Source organism: Episyrphus balteatus, chromosome 3 (assembly GCF_945859705.1).
Source record: "Episyrphus balteatus chromosome 3, idEpiBalt1.1, whole genome shotgun sequence".
Lineage (NCBI taxonomy): Eukaryota > Metazoa > Arthropoda > Insecta > Diptera > Syrphidae > Episyrphus > Episyrphus balteatus.
In genome coordinates this window covers 27,054,876-27,080,021 of record NC_079136.1, presented here as the reverse complement: position 1 = coordinate 27,080,021, position 25,146 = coordinate 27,054,876, and the positions used below count along the sequence as shown (strand labels likewise).

The window sequence follows — 25,146 nt, the reverse complement described above, 5'->3', positions numbered from 1 at the left end:
ATCGTACAAAATTTAACTACTCTAGTGAACCTATAGATAACAAACTTAGGCCGTAGCATTGGCTACGAATGTTATAATGGGTCAAATTGATTGTGGTGCCCATTTAGCTTTATTTGGTGTATATGCGCTTTTTCAAAACTAAGGACTAAAATTTATAAATTTGTTTATATTTCATGACATGCAACAAATTATGATAGAAATGAGCCTTTAACAAAATGCCTGCACGCAGAAAAATGATCGGTAAAAAACAACGTACAACTCGTGTAAAATTAACAGAAGGAGTTTGCTAATATAGGACCTGCAAACTAACCTGGGTTAAAATTACACGAGTCGGTTATTTAAAATTGTTTAATCGACCCACTTTCTTGGTGAAATTGTAAAAAACCCTCAAATTTTAACCGAGTTTCTCGACCAATATAAACAAGTTGGTCGGTTAAAATAACCTTCTAAAATGGTAATTTTAAACAATTTAATTTAACTGAGGTGACTTCGTTGATTATAGGAATGAGAACAACGTAGTTTTTAACCAAAACTACGTTATTTTTAACACATTTTTTTTACCCACCGAAAAAAGCTCTCGGTTGGTGCTTTATTTTTCAGCGTGTGTATTAATTTATCGAACTTTGAATTCGAAAATATGGAACTCGATTTCCTAAAAAAAATGCGCAAAACTTAAAATTTGGCAAAATAAAGAAAGCACTATTTTTAAAATTTTTAAAGATTTTGTTGAACCTTTTTGTAATGAAAAAATAGCCCAGAAGTTAAGAGAAATTATGCTTACCAGTTTTTGATCTTTCTTTGATAAAAATTTGTAGCAGGTTCGTACCAATTAGGGACTCAAATTTTATTCGAGTTTCGAATCTTTGTTTAGTCAATAATTTGTTAAAGAAAATCATTCCAATTCAGGGAATTTTATTGACTTGGTGTTATATCTATTGTTCTTTTAATACATCAACTCACAAAAGTATGTTCATCAAATCATTACACCAAGCTAGATTCAAGAACACTACCTGTTATATTTCTATGCTTATGTGTTTGTCTCTTGTTCGTTGTTAATGAATTCTCTTGTATATTAGCAGAGTTTTTTTTTTTCTAATACACATCTTTAGAGACTCAATTTTCATATTATTCCCGAACAAGTACAAATTAAATTTCTTAGTAGGTACCTACTCGTTTTATGGATCACGTTCGATTTACGTAAAACATCTTCGGCACACGACATAAATCGATTTGTGAAATTACGGCATAAGATTTAAAATCTGAGTAAAATAATTATCAATAATAACCTTTATAATTGTACGGAGCTCTTAGAAGTTTATGAGTACATAACCCATTTCATTTAAAATCAAATTGCAATCATTTAAGCTGATACAAAAATAACTGTTTCAAATGGAAATACCCATTTAAGAATGTGTATATCACATTGTATATTAAATTTAACCAATAAACAAAATATAAGTACAATGAAATGAGTTATATTTCCGATCATAGAAAAGAACTTTTAAAAATAATTTCCCTATTACAGTAGTCCCTCGATAATGTGAATTACAAATTTCTCTAAAATGTGAATCGCCAAAAATTTTCATTGTCATCTCTATGATGGTGAACTTCGAAAATTTTTAGACTCTATAATTTGAATTTCCTTTGCAAAAGCTTGCATGATTTTCTCGTTCGTGCACGCAATCTCGACTCAAAATATCAATATCCTTGTTTAATTTCACATCTATGAAAAGGGTGTTTCATCCCTACATATCTGAGTTATATTATATTTTTTCAGATATCCTTGAGTATAAAAAAATTAGAAAATGTGGGGAATGTACAATGAAAATCTAAAAGATGGCAGTGATATAAAATTCGAGACGAAATATAATATATTTGGATTCAGTAATTATGTTTCAGGACACCAATATTATGACTCAGAAACCAAGAAAGAGGTTGGATTTTTGCAAAATAATAGGTACATTCATGACGAAAAATTTTTTTTGTTTGAGAAAAATGCAGTTAAACTTTCAAAAAAGTTTTTAACTGAGTGTCTAACCAATTGATTCGTACTGTATATTTGGATATAAACTTTTTGATTTTAGTTTTTGAAGTTCTTTCTTTTTGTTGTTGTTGTTGTTGCTACTCTTTCGTGGTTTTGAAACGCGCGCGGCTCCCATTCCACTTCCACTCGATCTAGATCTATTTTGTTTATTTGAATCCATTTCTTTGGTTTGTTCTTCCGGCGCAGTTTCTTTTTTTTTTTCATTTTTGTATTTTTGTTCCCTTATTTGTCTTAACTGCTTAATGTGGGGAATGGGGGTACCCGGTGTACCTATACAAAGTTGAATTGATTTTTCCTCTTCTATGCTCCTCTATCCACCTGAAAATAGTGTTCAATTTCTTATGTCTTCTATTATAAAGGATACGAAAAAAAAAATTACGTATAAAAAGTGTAAAAGAGAAATAAATAAAAATTCTGCCTGTTATGTCAGTAAAAATAGAGAGAAGTACATAATAAATTAAAAAGGAAAAAAAAAAAAAACTTAAAAAATCTATCTACTACTTTACAAATGTACCTCTTCTACACTTCCTCCCTCATCATATAATATTCTCAGTGTTGCTTCAAAGAAAATAAAGATTGTTGCATTCCTATAACCCCCGTATTTGGTGTTTATGTTTTTTTTTTTCTTTGCTATCCGTGTCGTCCGTAGTCCATGTCATTTGTGCTTTTACAAAAAAGTGTCACATAAAATATAAATTGTGTTCGTTTGAATGTGAATTATAAAAAAGAAAAGAAAAAAGAAATTACAACAAGTTTTTATTCAATCTATTTAGTAATTAAGTTATAAGCAATTGTGTAAAGAGTGCTAACAACCAAATGCTTAGAAGGAGGATAGTTATCAAAACTTTATGGCGATGTTTTTGTTTTCCTATAATGAATTAGTGTTTTTGCTAATTGCTTATAGTTTAGTAATAATACAACATGGATTAATTACAAATAATATAACAGGTAAGTGTTTTTTAATTCATACTAATAATACATAACACCTACATTATTTGAAAAATTAAATTACCTAATTTTCAATCCAAAAAAGTTATAGATACATAGATGTATCTCTTATCTATCTTAGAAAACATAGACGGGGAAGATCATAGAATACATCAGTTCTTTTTTTCAAGTAGTTGTTGGCCTTTTAGAAGTTAAAGGTGGGTTGAATTACATATTTGAATAAAAATCTGAATTATAAGAATACAAAAAGTGGTCTCTTTGCTAGTTTTGACTTCAATATTTTCAAAAGTTTGTAACGTTCATTTTTCGCACCACTACTAGGAATATTTATCTACTGCCTAGTACTTAAAGCTGCTTTGAACTAATTTTTCAATATAGCAAAAGTAGTTCAAAGTAGTTTTATGTAAGTACTTAGCAGTAGATAAAAATGTTCCCAAAGGAACGCAGCTAGTGCTAAAACTAATATTTCAGAAAGTTTTTTTACTGTTTTGTTTTTAAGTCTCGAAAGGTAATCAGTAATATTCCATTCAGGTACATTACTTAAAAGTATCAACTTAGGTAGGTGTAATTAACAACAATAAGATGTTTTAAAATACCACATCCAAACGCTATTACATATTTGTTAGTCAAACTATGCGCCAATTTTTCAATAGCCAGCTAAACAGTCAGTTAGTAGGTAGTTATTCCCCAGATAGAGTAAAAATTAATTTTTGAAGTCAGATATACATGTGTATATGTAGCTTATTCCACTAATAAAACATTTAATAGAGGAATAAAACTATATGCTTCTTTCAGAGACGAATAAAAATTATTCTCAGAAAAAGAAAAACACTTATGAATAAAAATTACGTTTAATTTTGAATATTTTTGAACTTCGTCGAACAGTTAACTGACTGTTTATTAGAAGATTGAAAAATCGGCACTAAATAAAATATGCTTGAGGTAAATTATAAAAAAATTCACTACTCCAGTTGAATTGTATTAATATCTGAATAATTCATAAAATTATAAGTGAAAGTATCACACGTAAAGATGAAACTGTCAGTAGAAGAAAATTGTCACTTTATACGTACTCTATATGCAAGATATTAGACAAGTTCTGAAACTGAATAAATTTTGAAAAGTTCCATGTACACTCTTCTAATTAGGCCAATATGTTAAAATTAGGTTATATATGATATAAATATTAAGTATGTATGAATAAGGGTATCCTGGTTCCTTTCTACTTTTCTTCTACTCCATATTGTATTCACTGTGGCCTTAAACTTGAAAATCGTGTCCAAATTGGTATAATATATGAAAACTACATATAAACATGATACGTAAAATCTTTTTTTTATACAAGGTTCGTTTCATGACCCTAAAAGAATACAAATTCTAAATTACAAATTCTACTGCAATGCTTAAAAGATTAAAGGAAACTTGAGGAAAAAAGTTATAATGCTCCTTGAATTGCCAAATATCTAAGCTCCGTGAAGCCAAAACTGCGACATCAAAATTTTTGAACCAAACTTGTCTAAATTGTTTGTACACGCTTTTGTCCACTCAAAATTTTCGTTTCCCCATTCTTCAAAAAAATTTTAAAGCAAATTCTTTTTCATAGGAAGTCTGAAAATTGAAAAATCGTCTAAAACGTCCAGATTTTGAGATAGACGTATAAATTCAACTACAATTGTGTGTCCACTCTCCACCTCCAGTTCTATATACATTATGTACATTCAAACCAAATATTATCGTTTTCCACTTCGTCTAGGAGATATTTTAAAAAAAAAATTGTTTTCCCAACAAAAGTTACGTATACACCACAGTGTACATGTACTGAAAATTATTTTTTATTTTAAATTCAAACGGCAATCGTTTGTCCACCTTGAGAAATTGATATTATTTGAGTCTTTATATTTGAGAAAGGTAAGTCATTGCATTCTTTTTATGTACATATACCAATTTATACAATTAAAAAATAACAATTTCACGGATTTGTTTGATCAAATATAAATAGGAATAGTAACTTACTAATTTTTATTGGCAGCAATATTTTGTTTAAAGAGCAGATACCGTTTATTTGCGGTTAATTTGAACGGTAACAAAATTGTTTTTATTTTAACGACTTATTTTATTTATTTCCTGCGATATAACCATATTTCCGATTTATTATCCATTTTATTTACCAAATTGGCAACACTGACTGTTTTTGCGCATGTCGCAAAATAAACTAGAAAATATCTTTTTTTCTCTCTCTTTTTATCCAACCACCAAAACAGAGCTTGAATTTCAAATGAACGATGAAGATGAACTACAACTACAACAGCCGGCTTAAAAATGTTTTTGATTTTTTGTTGTTTTTATTAGTGCGTTGTTGTAGTTCTTTTTTTTTAATTATTTTTTTTTTCTTTCATTCTTTTTTTAATTTTTTTTCTGTTTGCATATTTGGTTATTGGTTAGTAGTGTTTTAGGTTTTTTTTTTTTGCTCTTCTATCTTCGTTTTTTTTTTGTATTTTATTTAGATGAAACTCTTCTTGAGGAAGATGTGTGGGAGCTGACGGGATTGCGGTGGTGATTTGATGAAGCATGCGAGAAACAATTGAGGAATGGATAAAAACAAAAATGGTTGTGCTTTTCGTTTTATAAATTTCGTCGTTGTTGTGAGTTGTGACTCTTCTATCTAGCTTCCTAACAAGTTTTTTTTTTTTTTTTAATTTTTTGTTTTATTCATCGGAATTTTGTGTTTTAATTCCTTTTTGGTTGGATGTACCTACATATGTTGGATACATTCTTTTTTTCAGGCTTCAGGGCTTTATACCTACTTCATTTAAAATGTAATTGGATATAATATAAATTGCTAAATTATAAGATAACTAAATTTACATTTATTTTTTGATTTTGATAAAGTGAACAAGTTTGTTAATTTATCAATTTCAAATAGACAATGTTTTAGTATCTTTTATTCAATGAGCTTGAATACTCTAAGTTTAGGAAGGGAAAACATAGATCTTTGAGTTTATAAGCCCGTTTAAGGTTAAAATGGGAAGTTGAAACATAGATTGACAAAATAAAGTGTTGGTTTTAATACAGAAAAAAATGTTAAAATCTTAAAATATAATATGATTTCAAAAAACCTTTGATATATCAAAAAATAAAAAATGAAGGTTTATTGTTCGTTTATCTTTATTGCCGTTACCCAAGTTGAGAATTTTCTCCAACTTCATAAGTTGAAAAAATTCTTAGGCAGCTACTTTATGTTTTTTTTTATTTACATGAAGTTTGCTGTAGGTACTATCTAAATTATTATGCATTGATTAAGTTTTTAGTTACTTTCATTGTTAACTATAACCAATTCAAAAAGAATGTGTGCTGTTCGAAACTGTAAAAACGAAAATTTCTTAAAGCAAAAACACTCATACGCCATACACATAATTTTTTAACTATACCTATGTCATATGAAGGTGAATTTGAAAATTTAAAAAACTTTGTGTTTATGACGATTAAAGATTGTGACCATAAAAACAATTTTAAAAGTTATAGTCCAACGTTTCAAAACTTATTGTACTCTTTGAAGAAGAAATACTTAGTTTGGACCAAGTCTAAAAGAGGATAAATTATACCTAACAAAAATGAATCATTCACAGATCCCTTCCTTTTTGCTATAAATATATGTGACCTGGAAAATCAATTTTTTGATGAATCAAGTGTAAGACAAGGAGAAGAGTATTATGATAAACATTTAAAACTGAAGAAGGGGCATCAACAATTTTAACAGAACGAAAACAATCATAAGTTCATAAATAGCATAAATTCTTTCGTTTTTCAAATTATCTGAATAAGAATTTGAAATAAAACGTTTGTTAGTTTTTGCTATACAGGATCTCACTCAATCCTCATAATTTTTTTGAACCAAGATTATAGATTTTATGAAAAACCGAGCCCAAATTTATAGAGCAACTAAACATATTACAACAAATCCAATTGAAAATAACTCTGTATTAAAATACCTTGACATTTCTTTTATCATTTTTACGTGCGATATAGGTAGGTACGATGTCCGTCAAGTTAGCATTACCATTTTCGAATTTCGAAAATCTAATGATGCAGTTAATTGTCGTGAATTTGTCGTGAATTTGTCGTTTTTTTTAACGATTTAACGATATTTTTATTGAACAGTTATTATATATATACAATTTGCTTAAAGCTAAAAATTTACATTGATTATATTAGTATTATGTTGGCACAAAAGGGGCCTAACGTTTTTACATTGTTTTTGTTTTTTATAAGCTAAATTTACAGTTAATTGTAATTGTGTTTGTTTTAAATATTAATTCTGCTGGCAGCTTCTTAACTCAGGTTGTTCAAGTCCGGTTGTCATTGTGAAGGTTGGATTAGGGAGGGGGTGAGGCTTTCAGCCACGATAGTGAGCTGATCCAGGATCAGCGTAGAAGGGGATGTTCTCTTCGTCGTTGGTTGATATCAAATCCTCATCAAAAAGTTCCTTAGCTTCTAGGTACCGCTGGTTAGGCTGTCTTGGCTGGTTTATGACTCTTCCTATTATTGGGTTTGGATGGTTGCTCAGGTTCTGTAGGCATCTTCTGCTTGATTGGATAAGATACTTGTCGAGTTTTATAATTTGGGATTCTTCATACAGTTTCTTGTTGCTGACGTGTTTCCTGCGTATCCTGTCGTAGTGCATGGCTGTACAGATCCTTAAGATCTTCCTCTCCAGGATTGCTAACTTGTTTAGGTGGGATTTTGTCACCGTGAACCAGATAGGAAAACAGTAGGTGATGATAGGCCTTATGAGCTGCTTGTACAGGAGAAGCTTTGTCTTTTGGCTGAGTCCGTTTCTTTTCCGCATAAGTGGATGAACTGAGGCAACTAAAAAAAGAATTTTTTTTTTTAATATTTTATTTTTTATCTTTATTAATGCTTATTTCCTATAAATTTTGCCATAATCTATCGTAACTAAAAAATTTCTGAAAGTCGTCGAGTTAAGATAGATTATGGCAAAATTTATAGGAAATAAGCATTAATAAAGAAGAAAAAAAAATAAAACATTAAAAAAAAATCTGATTTTAGTTGTCTCAGTTAAGGGGGTCTGGTTGCTAAAGTAAGGACGCGACAAATTTTTTTATGGCTGAATTTGATAGTAGACGTTTTACGACAATTGTTTATAACAAATTTTCATCAAAAAGTCCAATAAACAAAAAGTTTTCATATGGTAGTGCTAACTTTTGGTAATTCACCATTTTGGGTGTTTCTTCCAAAATAAGGGTGCGACAAATTATTTTTTGGCATAATTTGTTGAAAGTCGTCGAGTTACGATAGATTATGGCAAAATTTATAGGAAATAAGCATTAATAAAGAAAAAAAAATCAAAATAAAAAAAAAAAAATCTGATTTTAGTTGCCTCAGTTAAGGGGGTCTGGTTGCTAAAGTAAGGACGCGACAAATTTTTTTATGATTGAATTTGATAGTAGACGTTTTACGACAATTGTTTATAACAAATTTTCATCAAAAAGTCCAATAAACAAAAAGTTTTCATATGGTAGTGCTAACTTTTGGTAATTCACCATTTTGGGTGTTTCTTCCAAAATAAGGGTGCGACAAATTATTTTTTGGCATAATTTGTTGAAAGTCGTCGAGTTACGATAGATTATGGCAAAATTTATAGGAAATAAGCATTAATAAAGAAAAAAAAAAAAACAAAATTAAAAAAAAAAAAATCTGATTTTAGTTGCCTCAGTTAAGGGGGTCTGGTTGCTAAAGTAAGGACGCAACAAATTTTTTTATGATTGAATTTGATAGTAGACGCTTTACGACAATTGTTTATAACAAATTTTTATCAAAAAGTCCCATAAACAAAAAGTTTTCATATGGTAGTGCTAGGTTTTGGTATTTCATTTTTCATATGGAATATGAAATGTGAATATCTCTACTTTGGTTTATTAATTAATTGCTCGAATATATTTGGTCATAGAGAATTCTTTTTTAAAAAGTAAAAAAGTAAGAAAAGACCCCATGAGAGGTGGCGCACCCTAATAAAACAGCGAGCTAAGGCTATATATTCACGAAATAAAAACTGCAATGTCTCTGCGCGGTTAGGCCCTATTTTCCGATGCTTTTTATGAATGCTTTACTTTAACATTCTAAGCAATTTTTACCATAAGAGCAAGGTTGTTCTGCCCTTCAAGTCAACTGATGCAAGCAGATAAGTACACTAACAGATTTTTTTTGGAGACAACATTTTCAAGAAGTAAATGGAAACGTTCTTTTTTGAACACCTACAGTTTTATAGATTTGGAAAATGGAATTGCATGAGGTGTATATTGATCTTGGTTAAGGTGGCCCGCAAAAAAAAATTGGAGTTTTTTTTTATTCCACGATTTCACAAAAGGTACCATTCGAAGCAAAAATTTGGCCACCGAATATAACTACACTTCCTGCACGTATATACCTCAATTGAAATTTCTTGGAAAACACTTAAAATTGGCCATGCATGTTTTCAAGATTACCAAAATATAAAAGAAGTCTTCTAATTTTGGCTCACAAAGAAATAAACTAACCACAAATCGCTAAGCATTGAACCTGTTTTGGACTTTCGTTTAAAACTATTAACAATAGTTAACTATTATCAAAGTCATTTCAAACCTAAATAATAATAAAAAGAAAAACAATTCAAAGTTAAAAGCAAATTAATTTTTTCCGCCTCAACCAGTTATATCCATTAACTTCCGGTGCGGCGCTTTTTTCTGCGAAACGTATACCTACCTACTTAATGGAATATTAATTAACAGAAATAAACGCTCAATTTTGCAGCAAACTATATCTATATCTAAATAAAAGTAAAAATAAAAACAATTGTCACGTAATTGCGAATAAAATGCCAACAAACTATGTGAACTTCCATGGAAGAAAGTATGTATTCTCCTTCAGAAAAAATTATAGTTCACGCAGTCAAATATAGCAAAACAAAAAACTTGAGAAACAATGACGAACGCACGTTTTAAGTTTTGGTTGCACCCCTTTTAACCTACTTGGACAAGTATTATATGAAGGTTCCTATTTTTGTCTACTTCTGCGAATGAAATTCTTTTCGATCTTAGACAAAGCAAGCAGGCAATCACATCAAGCAGCCTCAAAGTTTAATAAAATCAAATTTAATTTAAATCACTGTATCGAGGTCAACAATTATTTATTATTATTTATTATGATGTTATGTTTTGTCAAGTTATATTGCTGTTCTTGTTGTTTTTTGCGTTGTCGTTGATGTTTTATTTTGGAGAAAATCTCTTAAGTGGACGCCACATTCTTTATGTTTCATAGAACAATATTATTTAGAAGTTTACAGCCATGACCACCATTTAAGGTCATGATCAAGATTGAGCTAAATTTTGATTAATTTTTTGTTTATGTTCGAAAAGGAAAATAAAAATAAAATAAAATGTTTCAATTAAGTTACTACGTGGTGTAATAAATCTTTTATCATTTGATGAAACCTAGGCAGAAAATGAGTGCAGGGTAGGAGAGGGTAGAGAAACTAATAATAAACTTGCCTCGGGCTGCCATCACAGAATGTTCATGTGAGGTGTGCAATCCAGTATATATTTTTATTAGAAACATCTGCAGATTAGATATACTTTACTATTTTATGAGATTTATTTTTACGATCCTGAAAATATATTCAAGTTTTCATCTGACCATATTTTTAAGAGAGGAATTAGTTTGCATAATTAAGTCGTGAGATTAAGCTGTTATATCGACTTGCATTCATTTTGCCCAAGCTAATTTAATTTACAATACGTCAAAATATCTAAACATCATTATTTCGTTGATTCGGGTACCTTATGTTCTACTTTTTACTGGGTACTGAAAAGGCGATGTTTCTTTGCAGCTTTGTTACTTAAAATTTGTATCGCTCGAGTATAGGCTAGTTATTCACTCGAAACTGAAAACTAAATTCTAGGTAGAAAAATGTGAACAATTGCTTCGGATGGTTGGGACATGTAAGTACAATTGACAGAGAGAACGAAATCCTCTTGTTCTTCAAGATAACATAAATTAAAATAAATTTTGTTTATTTTTAATTTTAAACTTTCATATTCGCGGTTTATACACATTTTAATTAAGTATTTTTTGGACTTACCTATATGAGAAAAGCGAAAAATACTTAATTAAAAAATTGGTTTATCTTCATAATGCGTTCTGAATAACAAGTTAATCAGTTCTCAATTAATTTTGAAAATGGTTGAAATAAGTTCCAACTCATTCTCGTTTCCCAAATAACACTGTGTTACAAAATAAAAAAAAATCATGGGTGCTATTCACACGTGGTTGAAGTGAAACCTTAACAATCATTTTTCTTGCAAAAAAAAAAATCGAAAAAATATAACTTTTTTTTATCATCATTCATCATTTTTTTTTATATGACAACCTACAATAAATTTTATACCATCTGAAAGCTTATTGTTTCAGCTCAAAATGTTTATATCGACCATGTCTATACAACATATACAAAAAGAGCTAGAATTTTGTCTCTTTTCTCTTCTAACGCCATTAAATCCATTTTACTTGCAAGGCAAGTATTGGTTTCGTGTCGAAAAAAAATTGAGGTTTTAATCAAAACCAACATTACGATGATGAAGAACTCCGAAAAAGTGGGTCTCGCAATTCCGTCCGTGCGGTTGTGCATCCATCTGTACACATTTCCACAGCCTAAACGGGTTAACGGATTTTCTTCAAATTTGGTACAGATGATTTTTATGGAATTCTGAAAGTTGTTTTTTTTTGTTTTTTTATATCTCCCTTAGAAAGTGTACCTCCCATACAAATTTTTCATTTAAACCAAATATCTCAAAAATGGCTCTAATGTTTTTGATTAAACCTTGCAGACGTAATATTTGAAGCCATTGCAATAAAACTGCATTTTTATTTTTTTTCAAAAAAAGTTAAATAAAAAATTTTTTTTTTCATTTTACAAAATTTTGCCCTAAATGTCGGCTCTTCCCCAACATCAATTTTATTAGTTTATATAGAGCCAGCTCTTAAAATTTACAAGTAAACTAACATAAAAGTGCTTTCGACTGCAAGAGCAAGTACGTGCGACCCCAGTCGTGCATTTTATTTTAAATGACAACCTATAATAAATTTTATATCATTATTATTTTACCTTTTATGTGACGTATCAATCATATTTCTACCATGCCGTTAGATTAAGCTACAAAAAAAGTAAGAATTTTTTAAAGCCAACTATGTCGAAAATTCCAACTATGCTGGTCATCGGCCACAATCTCCATAGGTGTTTTGAGGTATTTTTCAATTTTTTCAATTTAAGATTGTGAACTAATAGAACACGTACCGTTATGGGTGATATATCAAATAAAAGGTTATGTTATCAGCATGCGTATTAAAGTTAAATCAAATTTGTATGTGCACTAGATCAAAAGATATAACGTGTGTAGAAAAAGAACATCTTTGTACCTCAGAATTTTGAATATGAAATTAATTGAAATTTTCTACAATTATAGTTTATTTAATTACCTATCTACGGTACAAATTTCATTCATCTATCTACTAAAACAAAAAAAAAAATCATGTGTGCAATTCACACGTGGTAGAAGTGAAACCTTAAAAAATCATTTTTCTTGCAAAAAAAAAAAAAAATAGAAAAAATCTACCTATTTTTATTCTATCACCTTCAAATCCATGTTTTTTATATGACAACCTATATAAATTTTATATCATCTGCTTATTGTCTAAGCTCAAAATACATATATCGATCAGGTCTATGAGACATCTACAAAAAGAGCTAGAATTTTTTGAACTCGATCAATTTCCATCAAAAAAAGCAAAAAAAAACACGTATTTTTATCTTCTCACGCTATTTAATCCATTTTTTCCCTAACAACCTATACAAATTTTTACACCACCTGTAAGCTTATTGCCTAAGCTCAAAATATATATATCGATCAGATGTATGCGACATCTACAAAATGAGCTAGAATTTTTTAAACTCGATGAAATTTCATCCAAAAAGCAAAAAAATAAACATTTATTTTTATGTTCTCATGCTTTAGATCAATTTTTTTGTTTGACAACCTATACAAAATGTTATACCATGTGAAAGCTTATTGTTTCACCTTGTATAATGATGTATAAATCTTATTTCAAAGATGTCTACAAGAGAAGTTAGAATTTTTTAAAGTCAACCATGTCGAATTTCCAGACTGAGATTACGGTACTTCCTACACTGATAGCTCATCATCGCCAATAGATCTCCACATGTGTTTTGAGGTATTTTTAATTTTTTTTCAATTTAAGATTGTGTAACTTGTAGAGCACGTAACGTTATGTGTGATATATCAAATAAAAGGTTATGTTAGCAGCATGCGTATTAAAGTTAAATCAAATTTGTATGTGTACTAGATCAAAAGATATAACCTGTGTTGGAAAAGAACATCTTTTTACCGTTATCTCCGAACTTTGAATATGAAATTAATTGAAATTTTGTACAATAATATATTATTTAATTACCTATCTACAGTACAAATTTCATTCATCTATCTATTAAAACAAAAAAGGTATAACAAGTTGAAGTCGTGTCGCGTTTTCGTTTCATTTTGTTTCAAATCACTACGATACTAAAGAAGTTTTCACTTCAAAAAGTTATAACAAGTTGAAGTCGTGTCGCGTTTTCGTTTCAAATCACTACTATACTAAAGAAGTTTTCACTTCAAAAACATGTTAATTACTTTTGAAGTGACCTATCAGAGGTTGTTGTTGTAGGTATGAATGAGTACATAATATTATGACACTTGACATTTTTCATAGACCCTCAAAATTTCAAGTTATTGTCAAAAAAAACCCTTTTTTTAATGTTTTCAGACTTCACCAATTTTTACTTGCGATATAGGTACTATATATCAAGTTATGCATTCGTAAAAAAAAAAAAAGTTGAGATAACATTTTTCCATGACATTACGATGGTAGACAATGCCAAAAAAGTGGGTCCCGGAAGTCCGTCTGTCTGTCTGTCTGTCTGTCAGTCTGTCAGTCTGTCAGTCTGTCAGTCTGTCAGTCTGTCAGTCTGTCAGTCTGTCAGTCTGTCAGTCTGTCAGTCTGTCAGTCTGTCAGTCTGTCAGTCTGTCAGTCTGTCAGTCTGTCAGTCTGTCAGTCTGTCAGTCTGTCAGTCTGTCAGTCTGTCAGTCTGTCAGTCTGTCAGTCTGTCAGTCTGTCAGTCTGTCAGTCTGTCAGTCTGTCAGTCTGTCAGTCTGTCAGTCTGTCAGTCTGTCAGTATGTCAGTCTGTCAGTCTGTCAGTCTGTCAGTCTGTCAGTCTGTCAGTCTGTCAGTCTGTCAGTCTGTCAGTCTGTCAGTCTGTCAGTCTGTCAGTCTGTCAGTCTGTCAGTCTGTCAGTCTGTCAGTCTGTCAGTCTGTCAGTCTGTCAGTCTGTCAGTCTGTCAGTCTGTCAGTCTGTCAGTCTGTCAGTCTGTCAGTCTGTCTGTCTGTCTGTCTGTATAAGGAGCTACAGCCTAAACGGATGGACCGATTGATGTCAAACCTGGTATGCAGCGTTATTTGGCGACTCTCCAGAGGGGTTTTTGGAATTAATTTTTTTTGACCAAAAATAACGGTACTTGTCATATACCGATTTTAGTAAAATTGAAATATCTCAAAAACGGCTCTAACGATTTTGTTGAAAAAATTCAAATGTTAGTTTAAAGTTAAGTTCTATCTTCTAATGAAAAAAATTTTTTTTGAAAATCATTATTAACGGTACCTGCCATAGAACCGTTTTTTTCAAATCCGATTATCTCCAAAACTGCTTATTCGATTTCAACGAAACTTTTTGTGAAGAAGCATTTATATAATTTAAATATAAGCCTAAAATAAAATTTTGAAAAAAATAATTTTTGGATTTTTAAAAAAATTTTGAAATTTTTTTTTTGAAAAATCAAATTTTCGAAAACGGGACATTTAATTTTTTTGAAATTTTGTTTTTAGATGTTGATTAGTGATTTCTACAAAATGGCATACCAATTTTATTTTTTAATTTTATATTTTAACGAATTTTATTTTTTTTCCAAATTTTTATATAAAAATTCTTAAAAATTTAAGCAACTTTAACTGTAAGAGCAAGTTCGTGCGACCCCAGTCGTGCATTTTATTTAATAAGTAATTCTACTGTCAATTTGAAATGTTTTTGCAGTTTTCAATGGAGGAGTATTTGGTCTTTTTCTACACCAATTTGAATGTAAATTTTTTGGATTGAAAATCATAGTTAGTATTTTTTCCATATTTTAAAATTTTTTTTTTTTTTGATGAACAGTTTTGGTGTCCTATTTATGCTGAATCAAATTTGCTTTTATTTATTTAAATGAGTCTTAAACAGTGGAAGCTATGATTTTCTTACTCGAGGAAGAAATTTTAACAATCAAAGGAATGAAAAATTAATTTCTCTGTTGATACTAATGGTAAAAACTAGTTATTGTTTTAATTTTTACAAAAAATGTTAATCTTTGTAACTACGTTTGAAAAATTCTGATACCTACTTTTTTGGTTGCTAAGATTTAAATTTTTAAACACTGTTCATTTTTCTTGCCCTCGAAAAAAGTGCCAGTACTTTTGACCAGACCTACCTTTCTTTATGGATTTTGACGTTCTAAATCCGAATCTGAAGTCAGTTTTGTTCAAAAATTTTGAGTAAATTCCAAAAACCATTCAAATTTTGAGGGTGTTTGGGAAAAACTGACTTCAGATTCGGACTAAGCACGTCATTTACGTAGTTCACCAAAATTGTAGTTTTTTTTTTCCTGAAGTTTTTAAACACGCTAAAATGTCTGTTCCATTTCAAACCCTCTAAAAGATTTCTACTGTAAATATTTTCAAGCATTTTTCCAAACTTAGCTGACGTTCCGAAATTGCAAACTAAGTATGTTGTAAACTAAGTATGTAACTTTTAAGGGGTTATATCTAGTTGTAAGTGCAAAAAAAACCTTCTTTTTTGTGGATTTTTTGTGAAGAGGCATTTAATTATATAAACATAAAGAATACGTCATATCCATATAGCAAATTTAATGTATAGGCCAGTCATTATGTCGGAAAAAACGGCTTAGAAATGCAAAATGAGCGAGGAAGCTAAATTTTGGATATGTTGTAGAGGATGCTTAAAAAAGCTTAACTTGAAGTTTTCGACCAAGATTTCCTATGAGCTTTTTCCGCCATTTTGAAAAAAAGGATAAAATTGGTTTTTTGACAATAACTCGGCTATCTGACGAGATGCGAAAATTTTACAAGGAGCTTTTTTGTAGCTTTTAACGAGTTCTACAATTCATGCATACACATTTTTTGTCTATCATAAACCGTTTTCGAGATATCGATTAAAAAAGTCAAAAATTTAGGACATGCCATTTGTTTTTTGACATTATCTATTTTTTGGTGATGAATATCGAAAAAATTATTAACATAAAATTTGTAGACCTTATTCAGACCTACAATTTCGTACTTTTATTTTTTTTTTTGGACAAAAATTACGACCTCCAGCTGGCCGCAAAGTCGCCAAGCAAACCGCTCGTTCGGTTGTAAAAAAAAAATTATTCATTTTTTTTTTAAATGTTTATATTATTATATCAGTAACACATACATACATACATAAATGTATGTATTTATTTAGTAAATACATAATGAGAAGAAAATGGTAATGGTTTTTTTAACCCCAGTTTTATTAACCCAAATTTTGTAAATACAGTATACCGGCTCTTTGTGTTTGCAATTTGCTTCAATCTCTATATTATTTTATTTATCAAAATTGCAAACCGCAACTCATTAAACTTTTTTGAAAAAAATCATAACTTTACATATCCAAGATTTGTATGTATGAGCATTTAGGTATGTGAAGAAGATGCCTCTTTATTAGGGGTGGGTGATTAGAAAGATATACAGAATTTTATTGCTCTATTAAGGAGCATTGTTTTAGAAGCAGGTATCAATTAGCTGTGGGAAAATCCCATGCTACTTAATGATTGTCTTATTGTTTCATTCATGCGTTTTTAATTTTTGAAATTACTCAACCCTTTCTTATCACCATTTTTTGGGAATATCATAAAAATTGTGCAGGTCAGATTAGCATGTAATCGTACCTCCCCGCAATAAAAATTTAAATATATAAAGTATGTACTTATACCTGTGGTTTTCTGAATGGAGTTGAAGCTAAATTTTAAGCTATTTTTATAAGAAAACTTAGGTTTTTTTGTTTTGAAAAATCAATGTCTTCATCAATAATAGTTTGTGGCCGATAGTGGAAAGAAGTGTACAGTTGAAAAAAAAGAGTAATTTTATAAAAAGTTTTTAAAAATAAATATACAAATATTGTGACAACTGCATTTTTTAATGCAAAATATTGAGAAAGTGAGTTTTGTAAGAAAGTTGAACTTACGAAAAAAATAGTGCTGTGTTACACTTAAGGAGCGAAATTTTCAGAAAAATATATGGACTGTGATTTTAAGAATAAAAAAAGTGATTTTTAGAATAAAAAAAAAGTGATTTTAAGAATAAAATAAAGTGATTTTGAGAATTAAAAAAAGTGATTTAGAATAAAAAAAGTGATGATAAATAAAAAAGAGTGATTTTAAAAATAAAATAAAGTGATTTTAAGAATACGGACAGCACAATAGCATCTTGGACTTTGGGCATGGTTCAGCTTCAAAACATTTGTGAGCAAATTGAAAACTTTTCCGGAGTATCTTGTTCCACAGTTGAACAGCACATAGACATGAGACCTTCGCGGATTTCTCGAGACAATTCTGACACTGAGAAACTGGACATGTGGCTGGCAGGTCACAACCCTTTTCCTCAAAAAAAAGAATTGATGTCAATTGGGACAGGGGTTATTGCAAACAAAGACATTAATTGCCATCTTGCATATGAAGTTGGTTGTGACATGATAACTAAAATTATAGGAGTAGATTACGCGTCGTTATCATTTAAGAGGAAGGATAAAGTGATTCCTATATCGGCAGTAACTACAAGCATTCAAATCGACGAATCTCCAGTTCCGATCAATCCACTATTACTTTTTCAAAGAATGTGCATCGCGAAAAATTCCGAGACTGACCTTAAACATTTTCTGGCATACGAGCTTGCTCCGTTCCCGTTATCGTTGTTCACCGAAGAAGGAATGAGGAAAGGAACAAAGTCAATACTATACAATGCTTTCGAACCTTTGACAGAAATAGTACAACTTGGTGATAGACATCACCACATAATCGACGGTGGATTCCTTCTCCATAAAGTCGTTTGGGGTCGAATCGAAACATTTGACCTCATATGCAAAAAATACGTCAGATATGTACAACAGAACTTCGGAGAAAATGTAACGATTATATTTGACGGTTATCCGACTGATATGAGACTCTCCGGAACCAAAACTTCGGAAAGAATGCGACGTTCTAGAAAAAACCAATCGCCAGAGTTCATATTTGATGAATCAACTACTCCAAAAGTTAGCCAGGAGAAGTTTCTTGCAAGGGATCAAAACAAAAACAAATTGATACAAATGCTTTCCCGTTATTTTACGAATACCGGAATAAAAGTAGAGCAAGCTTTTGAAGACGCAGATACAATCATTGTGACCACGGCAATTGAAAAAGCGTCAAATCATGACTCAGTGGAAATAGTTGGCGAAGATATCGATCTTCTGGTTTTACTTACTGGACTTGCACAGGATAAAAAAAATATATTTTTCCGCAAACCAGCAAAAGGAAATACGCCATCAAAGCTGTACTCCCAGAGCAGTTTCAAGCACGGTAAGTCAGTTCTTGAGAATATTCTTTTTATTCACGCTTTTAGCGGTTGCGATACGACATCGTCGTTTTACAACATGGGAAAACTTAAATTTATTAACACTCTCGAGAAGCATCCGGAACTAAGGTCATCGATAGAACTATTCAAACAAAAAAAGGTCGATCCGGATGCCTTAACTTGCGCAGGAGAGCAATTCCTAATTGCCCTATATGGCGGTGATAAGCAAGAAAAATCAATAAATATTTTGCGATTCCATCGTTTCGCAAAATCAATGCATATAAATAAAACGAATCACCTAACACTACTCCCACCAACGAGCAGCGCTGTCCGCCAGCACATATTCCGAACATATCTGCAGGTGCAAACCTGGCTCGGGTTTTTTAAAGATCCTCAGGAATGGGGTTGGCGACAAACTAATCACGGACTTGAACCAATTACCAGCACAGCCGAACCCGCACCTCCTGAACTTTTAAAACTTATTTCGTGCAAATGCAAAGGGAATTGTGGGGCTTCTTGTGGGTGTAGGAAAGCAGGAATTAGTTGCTCAGTTATTTGTCTGCATTGTAGTGGGCAATCATGCAATAACGTCACCAGAGTCGACATTTCGTTTGATGACGACGATGACAGAGATGATGATGACTATGCTTCGTACATATCAGCATCATTTCCAATGATTCAACCTATTTCACAAGTTGAGGAGTGTACGGACGACAAAGATCTTCAACCGGGACCATCAAAGCGACAAAAAAAATGAAAAAACGTCCACCCTTCGTTTTCTTGAGTAAAAAAAAAAAAATTCATTTAATAAATTCCCGCTGGAGTTCGTAATTTTTGTCCAAAAAAAAAAATAAAAGCACGAAATTGTAGGTCTGAATAAGGTCTACAAATTTTATGTTAATAATTTTTTCGATATTCACCACCAAAAAATAGATAATGTCAAAAAACAAATGGCATGTCCTAAATTTTTGACTTTTTTAATCGATATCTCGAAAACGGTTCATGATAGACAAAAAATGTGTATGCATGAATTGTAGAACTCGTTAAAAGCTACAAAAAAGCTCCTTGTAAAATTTTCGCATCTCGTCAGATAGCCGAGTTATTGTCAAAAAACCAATTTTATCCTTTTTTTCAAAATGGCGGAAAAAGCTCATAGGAAATCTTGGTCGAAAACTTCAAGTTAAGCTTTTTTAAGCATCCTCTACAACATATCCAAAATTTAGCTTCCTCGCTCATTTTGCATTTCCAAATGTATATAATGACTGGCCTAGTAGGTATTAAAATAATTCGCTATGTATTTAAAAAAAATATTGGGTTCCGTTATTTTTGTAGTAGATTTTCTAGACGACCTTAAAAAAAAGGTGCCTGGCGGTGAGCAAAATTTCTCCGAAACGGCTGGAGTAATCGGCTTGAAATTTTTACACAATTTTCTTAGATACTTTTGTCAGGTAATAATTCGATTTTTTAAGCCATTTTAAAGTGTAAATTTTCGTGAAAAACAACGATTTTTTTCTTTGGGAAGCCGCCATTTTGACTATTCCTTCGTTCATTACCTGCATTCGTCTATCCTGAAAATGAATCTTTTGGTTTTTTTAATTTTAAGTGATTTGGATCAGAGATATCTTGCTCACCGCCAGACACCTTTTTTTTGGAGGTCGTCTAGCAGATCTACTACAAAAATAACGGAACCCAATATTTTTTCAAATACACAGCGAAGTTTTTTAATACATTAAATTTGCTATATGGATTTGTATTCTATATGTTTATATAATTAAATGCCTCTTCACAAAAAATCTACAAAAACGAAGGTTTTTTTTGCACTTACAACTAGATATAACCCCTTAAGTCAGAAAACGACGTACCATGTCAGAAAAAATACCTTAAAAACATGTATCAAACGATTATATTGCAATTGCACAGATAATTTTTTCGAATACGGTTATTTTTTCTGGAACAAAAATATTCAATAATTACGATACAGGCAGATGTGACGAGCTTTGGACAGAAAAAATCAGAGCTAAGTCAATCAAATTTTTGTCTGTAGGTACCAGTGATCTTCATTCTACATAGTAAAAAATTTTAGGCTCTAATTTGTGATATTTTTTACCGACTTTCAAAAAGGAGGAGGTATTCAATTGGTCTGTATTTTTGCAGTGCAGTGTGGTCCTATTTTAATTTCGTTCAATTCTGGCCATAGAAACTATTAGAAAAACAATAAAACACAGTTTTGATCCATGGAAGTCGGTTTTGTTTTTTGATAAAAATGATTATTCTAAAAATAAAAAAATAGTTTTTTTTAGCTTAACTCTCTGAGTGTGTAGATATTTTAAAATTTTGAATCATTATTTATATGACTAACCTATGAACGTTGCTAGTTTCCCATTTCGATTATTCTGTTTAACATGCATACGGGTAAAATATTGTGTGTACTTGAAATTTGTATGCAGACACTTTCAACACTTCCTTTGAAATGACACGCGTCGAATACTGTATTCTATTTACAATTTCTATGTTTGATGTGTTCCCTAAAACTAATGCCTGCAAAAGTGCAATCAATGGCCCATTGCGTACCACATGCTAATTTGATAATGGTCTCTTGCATTGCGTCCACGTTTTACGCACAACGTCGACCATGCGTATCTAAACACTTTTAGAATAATATAACTATAGTTATTAATATTAATTTCTCGGTCAGTTGTTTAATTATATGGGTTTAGTAGTACTTAAGTTATTTTTGTGGTTAAACAATTAATCCGTACCAAGAATTCAATAGATGACATTCAATTATTTAATGTTGAGATAAAACAAAGAGAAAAGTGATCAAACTAAAAAAGTAAAAATCTTGTTAATTTAGAAGCACTCAAACAGGGTTCTAGTTCTTATTCTAAACATTTATAAGAATTTCAATTATTATTCTCTTTTTTTTTTCAAAACAATTTTATTTTTATCACTTACTCTTACTTCTGAACTAATTTCATACGCATTGCATGTAATAATTGTTTACGTATACAAATTTTTGAGCTTACTTAGAGCCCTTAAACTCTTTGATAAAACGTGCTCACAATAAATTCAGCTTAAGTCTCAAATAGTTTATAATTTACAACGTTAACTCCTACTTAAACGGGTAATGAATTTCTTTTTTACTTTTTTCGAATACAAGTTTAATATATGCATTTTTATATTATCTATAAGGTAAAACCCAAATTCCTTACATTATTATAAAGCTCTATAATTTTATTGAATTTCATTTATGTATAATTGGATTTGAATTTTTCGCTATTTGAAGTCTATTTAAAATTCCTAACAGCGCGGTTGCGGCGTCGTCTATCGATAGGAATTTAAATTTACGCATGCCTATTGATCAGGCGCCAAGTCAACAACCACCACCACACACCGCCATCATATCGGTGCGATCTGTCTTCTTAAATCTCTTGATCGCTATTTGAAATTCAAATAATATTTTTTGTTCATGTTTTATTTATTTGGATTTTTGAAGAATAAATAAAATCATGGAATATTTTTGTAATTTTTTTATTTGCAATATATAAAAAATGTGTACTTAAGGATAAGTTTGGGATTTGGAAAAACATTGAAATTTACTATTAAACTAACGAAAAAATAAAAACATCAAATTCCTTTTCACATATCCTCGTATTCGTTAATTTCTATTTATGGATCTATAGGTATGGTTGGATTTGTTTGGATGCAAGAGGGATAGAAAAGTTAAATTAATTTACACTTAATAAAAATGTGATAGGTAAACGAATTGTGAATAGAATAAAAACAGTTTTAAAAATATTTTTGTGTAATTCAACGCGTTTTTTTTTTTACAAAAATTATTGAAAACAAAAATGTAAATTGTGACAGAAGGCTATGCGCGCGTATGTTCATTATGGCTACTCCTCATGCTTTCAGAAACAGGACGAAGCAGTTCGTTCGATTTTGACATAAGCCCATGCGCGCATATGCCCAAGGCCCAACTATAATAGACGGAAAGGAACGGAAGTTAGAATCAAAACCGAACGAACCGTTTCTATCCGATTGTCAAATGCATCCGTTTACCCATAATTGTTTTAACAGAACGGAAGCATTATTATGTCAAGTTGTTTTTGGTTTCGAGAATTCATGTTTCATTTTCTTTCAGACTTATGTACAAAATTTTATGTAGAAATAAATAGAAAAAACACATTTTAAATTAACTAAGATTTATTTTGTATAATAATTTATTTTGGAGAATTGAGCAATGATAAACAACATCGTAATCCTATTTAGGGGCTTCGTTTCCAGCCATTTAACATTCTAAACGGTGTTAGGCAGAAAGTTATCACACTGAGGGCCAATTTTTCAATAGTCAGATAAATCTTAGATAGAGCTAATTCCTAGTAATAAAAGTTTTTTTTATATTGACATTTATTCTTCTGATAGTCTAACTGACGATTGAAAAATCAGGGCTAAATCTTTTTTATAATGTTTTAAATAGGTTTATTTGATAAAATAACAAAACTTATAAATGTTTTGTGAAACACAAAAATGAATTCACTTGGCTTTCATTAAAAGTTTTTTTTTTTAAGAAATGTCAAATTTGCGGACGTAAATTGAGAAAGGAAAGTGAGTTTACGTCCGAAAACAAAACTGAACGAAACCGACCAATCCGCTATTATGGCTGTGACATGTGATTTGCATGTATTTGGGAATTTTCGTACGTACGTTCGCACTCTTCCCACTATTATAGTTGGGCCTTTATAGTTGGGCCTTTATACAGTACAAAATATTAAAGGATTTTTTTTTGGCGTACCAAGTAAAATGACTTCACAAACATTCATTCAAAAGAAAAAAAGGAAGGAAATTCATATATTAATCATCAATCATTGTGCACATTCAAACCTTTAAGAAAAAATCTACGAAGTTACTTCAAACCGTTCCCTTGTTTTTGCACGTTTTGCGCTGCGGTATCACAACTGCGTCACGTGTCCGACAAATTTTATATCAATCAATGTATCTTCTTTGTAATAAGTTAAGATCAAGTCAGTTGTAAATAGCACGTTCAATAAAACAAATTTAATTTACAATTTTGTTCGAAAAAGTTCACGGTGGCGTATGTGGAACATTTCTTTTTTATTGACAAAGAAGAATGGGCAAATTGGACCAATGTTACTGAATATTTTATTTGAATGCATTTGTAAGCTTACAATTAAGTTTTTATTATTATACAACATGATGACGTTAAATTGGTTAACACTTTAATTAAAATTAAAAATTCGAACATTTCAAAATAAATTGCTCGTTCTTTGTTTTCATGTTTTCCATTATTTATTTGTCAAAAATGCACATCAGGGGCCTGTTTCAGAGATTACTACACCGACTTCATCAGCGACCTCAAAAATCAAAAATTGATTCCAATTGGAAGTCGGGAAATAAATGTTACGGTCTTCGAGAAAAACAACGGACCGAACGTAGCTGTGAAATAGGCCCCCAGTTTGAAGTTGTCGAAGCAGATTTTTTCAGAAAACCATTACCTTTCCCTTAGTTTACATTTTCTTAAGTGAAAAAAACCATCAAGCTGTTAACCAAAACTATAACAAAAATGTTAAGAATGAAATATAACATAACACATTTCTTCTATACTCTTGTATAGAAAGGATGAGAAAAAAAGCTATTAAAAGGTTTTCCTTGTTGTTTTTTGTTTTTTTTTTTTTGTCTGTAAAAGTAATAACTAAATGTAACTCACATACTCTCAACATCGTATCCTTTTTGTGTTATGTCAAACAAATAAAAGTTAATTCAAACCATTATTTTGACATTTGTTTCGGTTCCTTTTTAAAAAACATGGCATTTTATTTTTACTTCTTTTACTGAATCTTACGATGATGATTGTGGTGGTGAATGATGCTTTTTCATCTTCAACAAGAGAAAAAAAAAAAAACTCATCAACAAGCACTGTATAATGTACATTATACACAAAGATATTATGTGTGGGTTGTGTGTGGGTGGAAATCGTGACCCTGGTGAATTGATTTTTTGTATTTATTTATTTATTTATAGGGACGTGTCAAATGAAAGCTGTTTGCCAATCTATTATATAGAAAGGAAGAGAAATAAGTAAAATCCCTTTTTAATATAAATTTTCCTTTGACTCTCTATCTAAGTTTTTAAACAACATAAAAGTGTTTTTTTCTTTTTAAACTGAATTTCACACAAACTGTTTAATTGCTACAACAAATTGTGTCTATTGAACTAGAACTAGTATACTGAAGGTGAATTTACTTTGTATACTCAACAAACATAATATCTCTTTTAATCTGCTTATAGGAAATGATTTTTTTTTTGTCTCCTCAAGACGTCATTGTAGCGATAAATTATACCTTTGGAG

The 25,146-nt window shown here is 30.6% G+C and overlaps 1 protein-coding gene across 8 annotated transcripts in view; it reads left to right on the top strand.

Annotated features, from left to right (window-relative positions):
* Positions 1–25,146, top strand: part of LOC129916746 (uncharacterized) — a 137,217-nt gene that overhangs the window by 3,270 nt on the left and 108,801 nt on the right. For 6 of the 8 annotated variants that reach the window (XR_008772537.1, XR_008772535.1, XR_008772536.1 and 3 more), the window contains exon 2: positions 2,404–2,992. Coding sequence is in view for 5 of the 8 variants with exons in the window: in XM_055996872.1 (XP_055852847.1) it covers positions 2,893–2,992 (100 nt within the window). In the remaining 3 variants the exon portion in view is untranslated. Of the gene's footprint in view, positions 1–344; positions 2,993–25,146 lie in introns of those variants that run through there. The other 2 variants (XM_055996873.1, XM_055996871.1) reach the window with 2 other exon arrangements.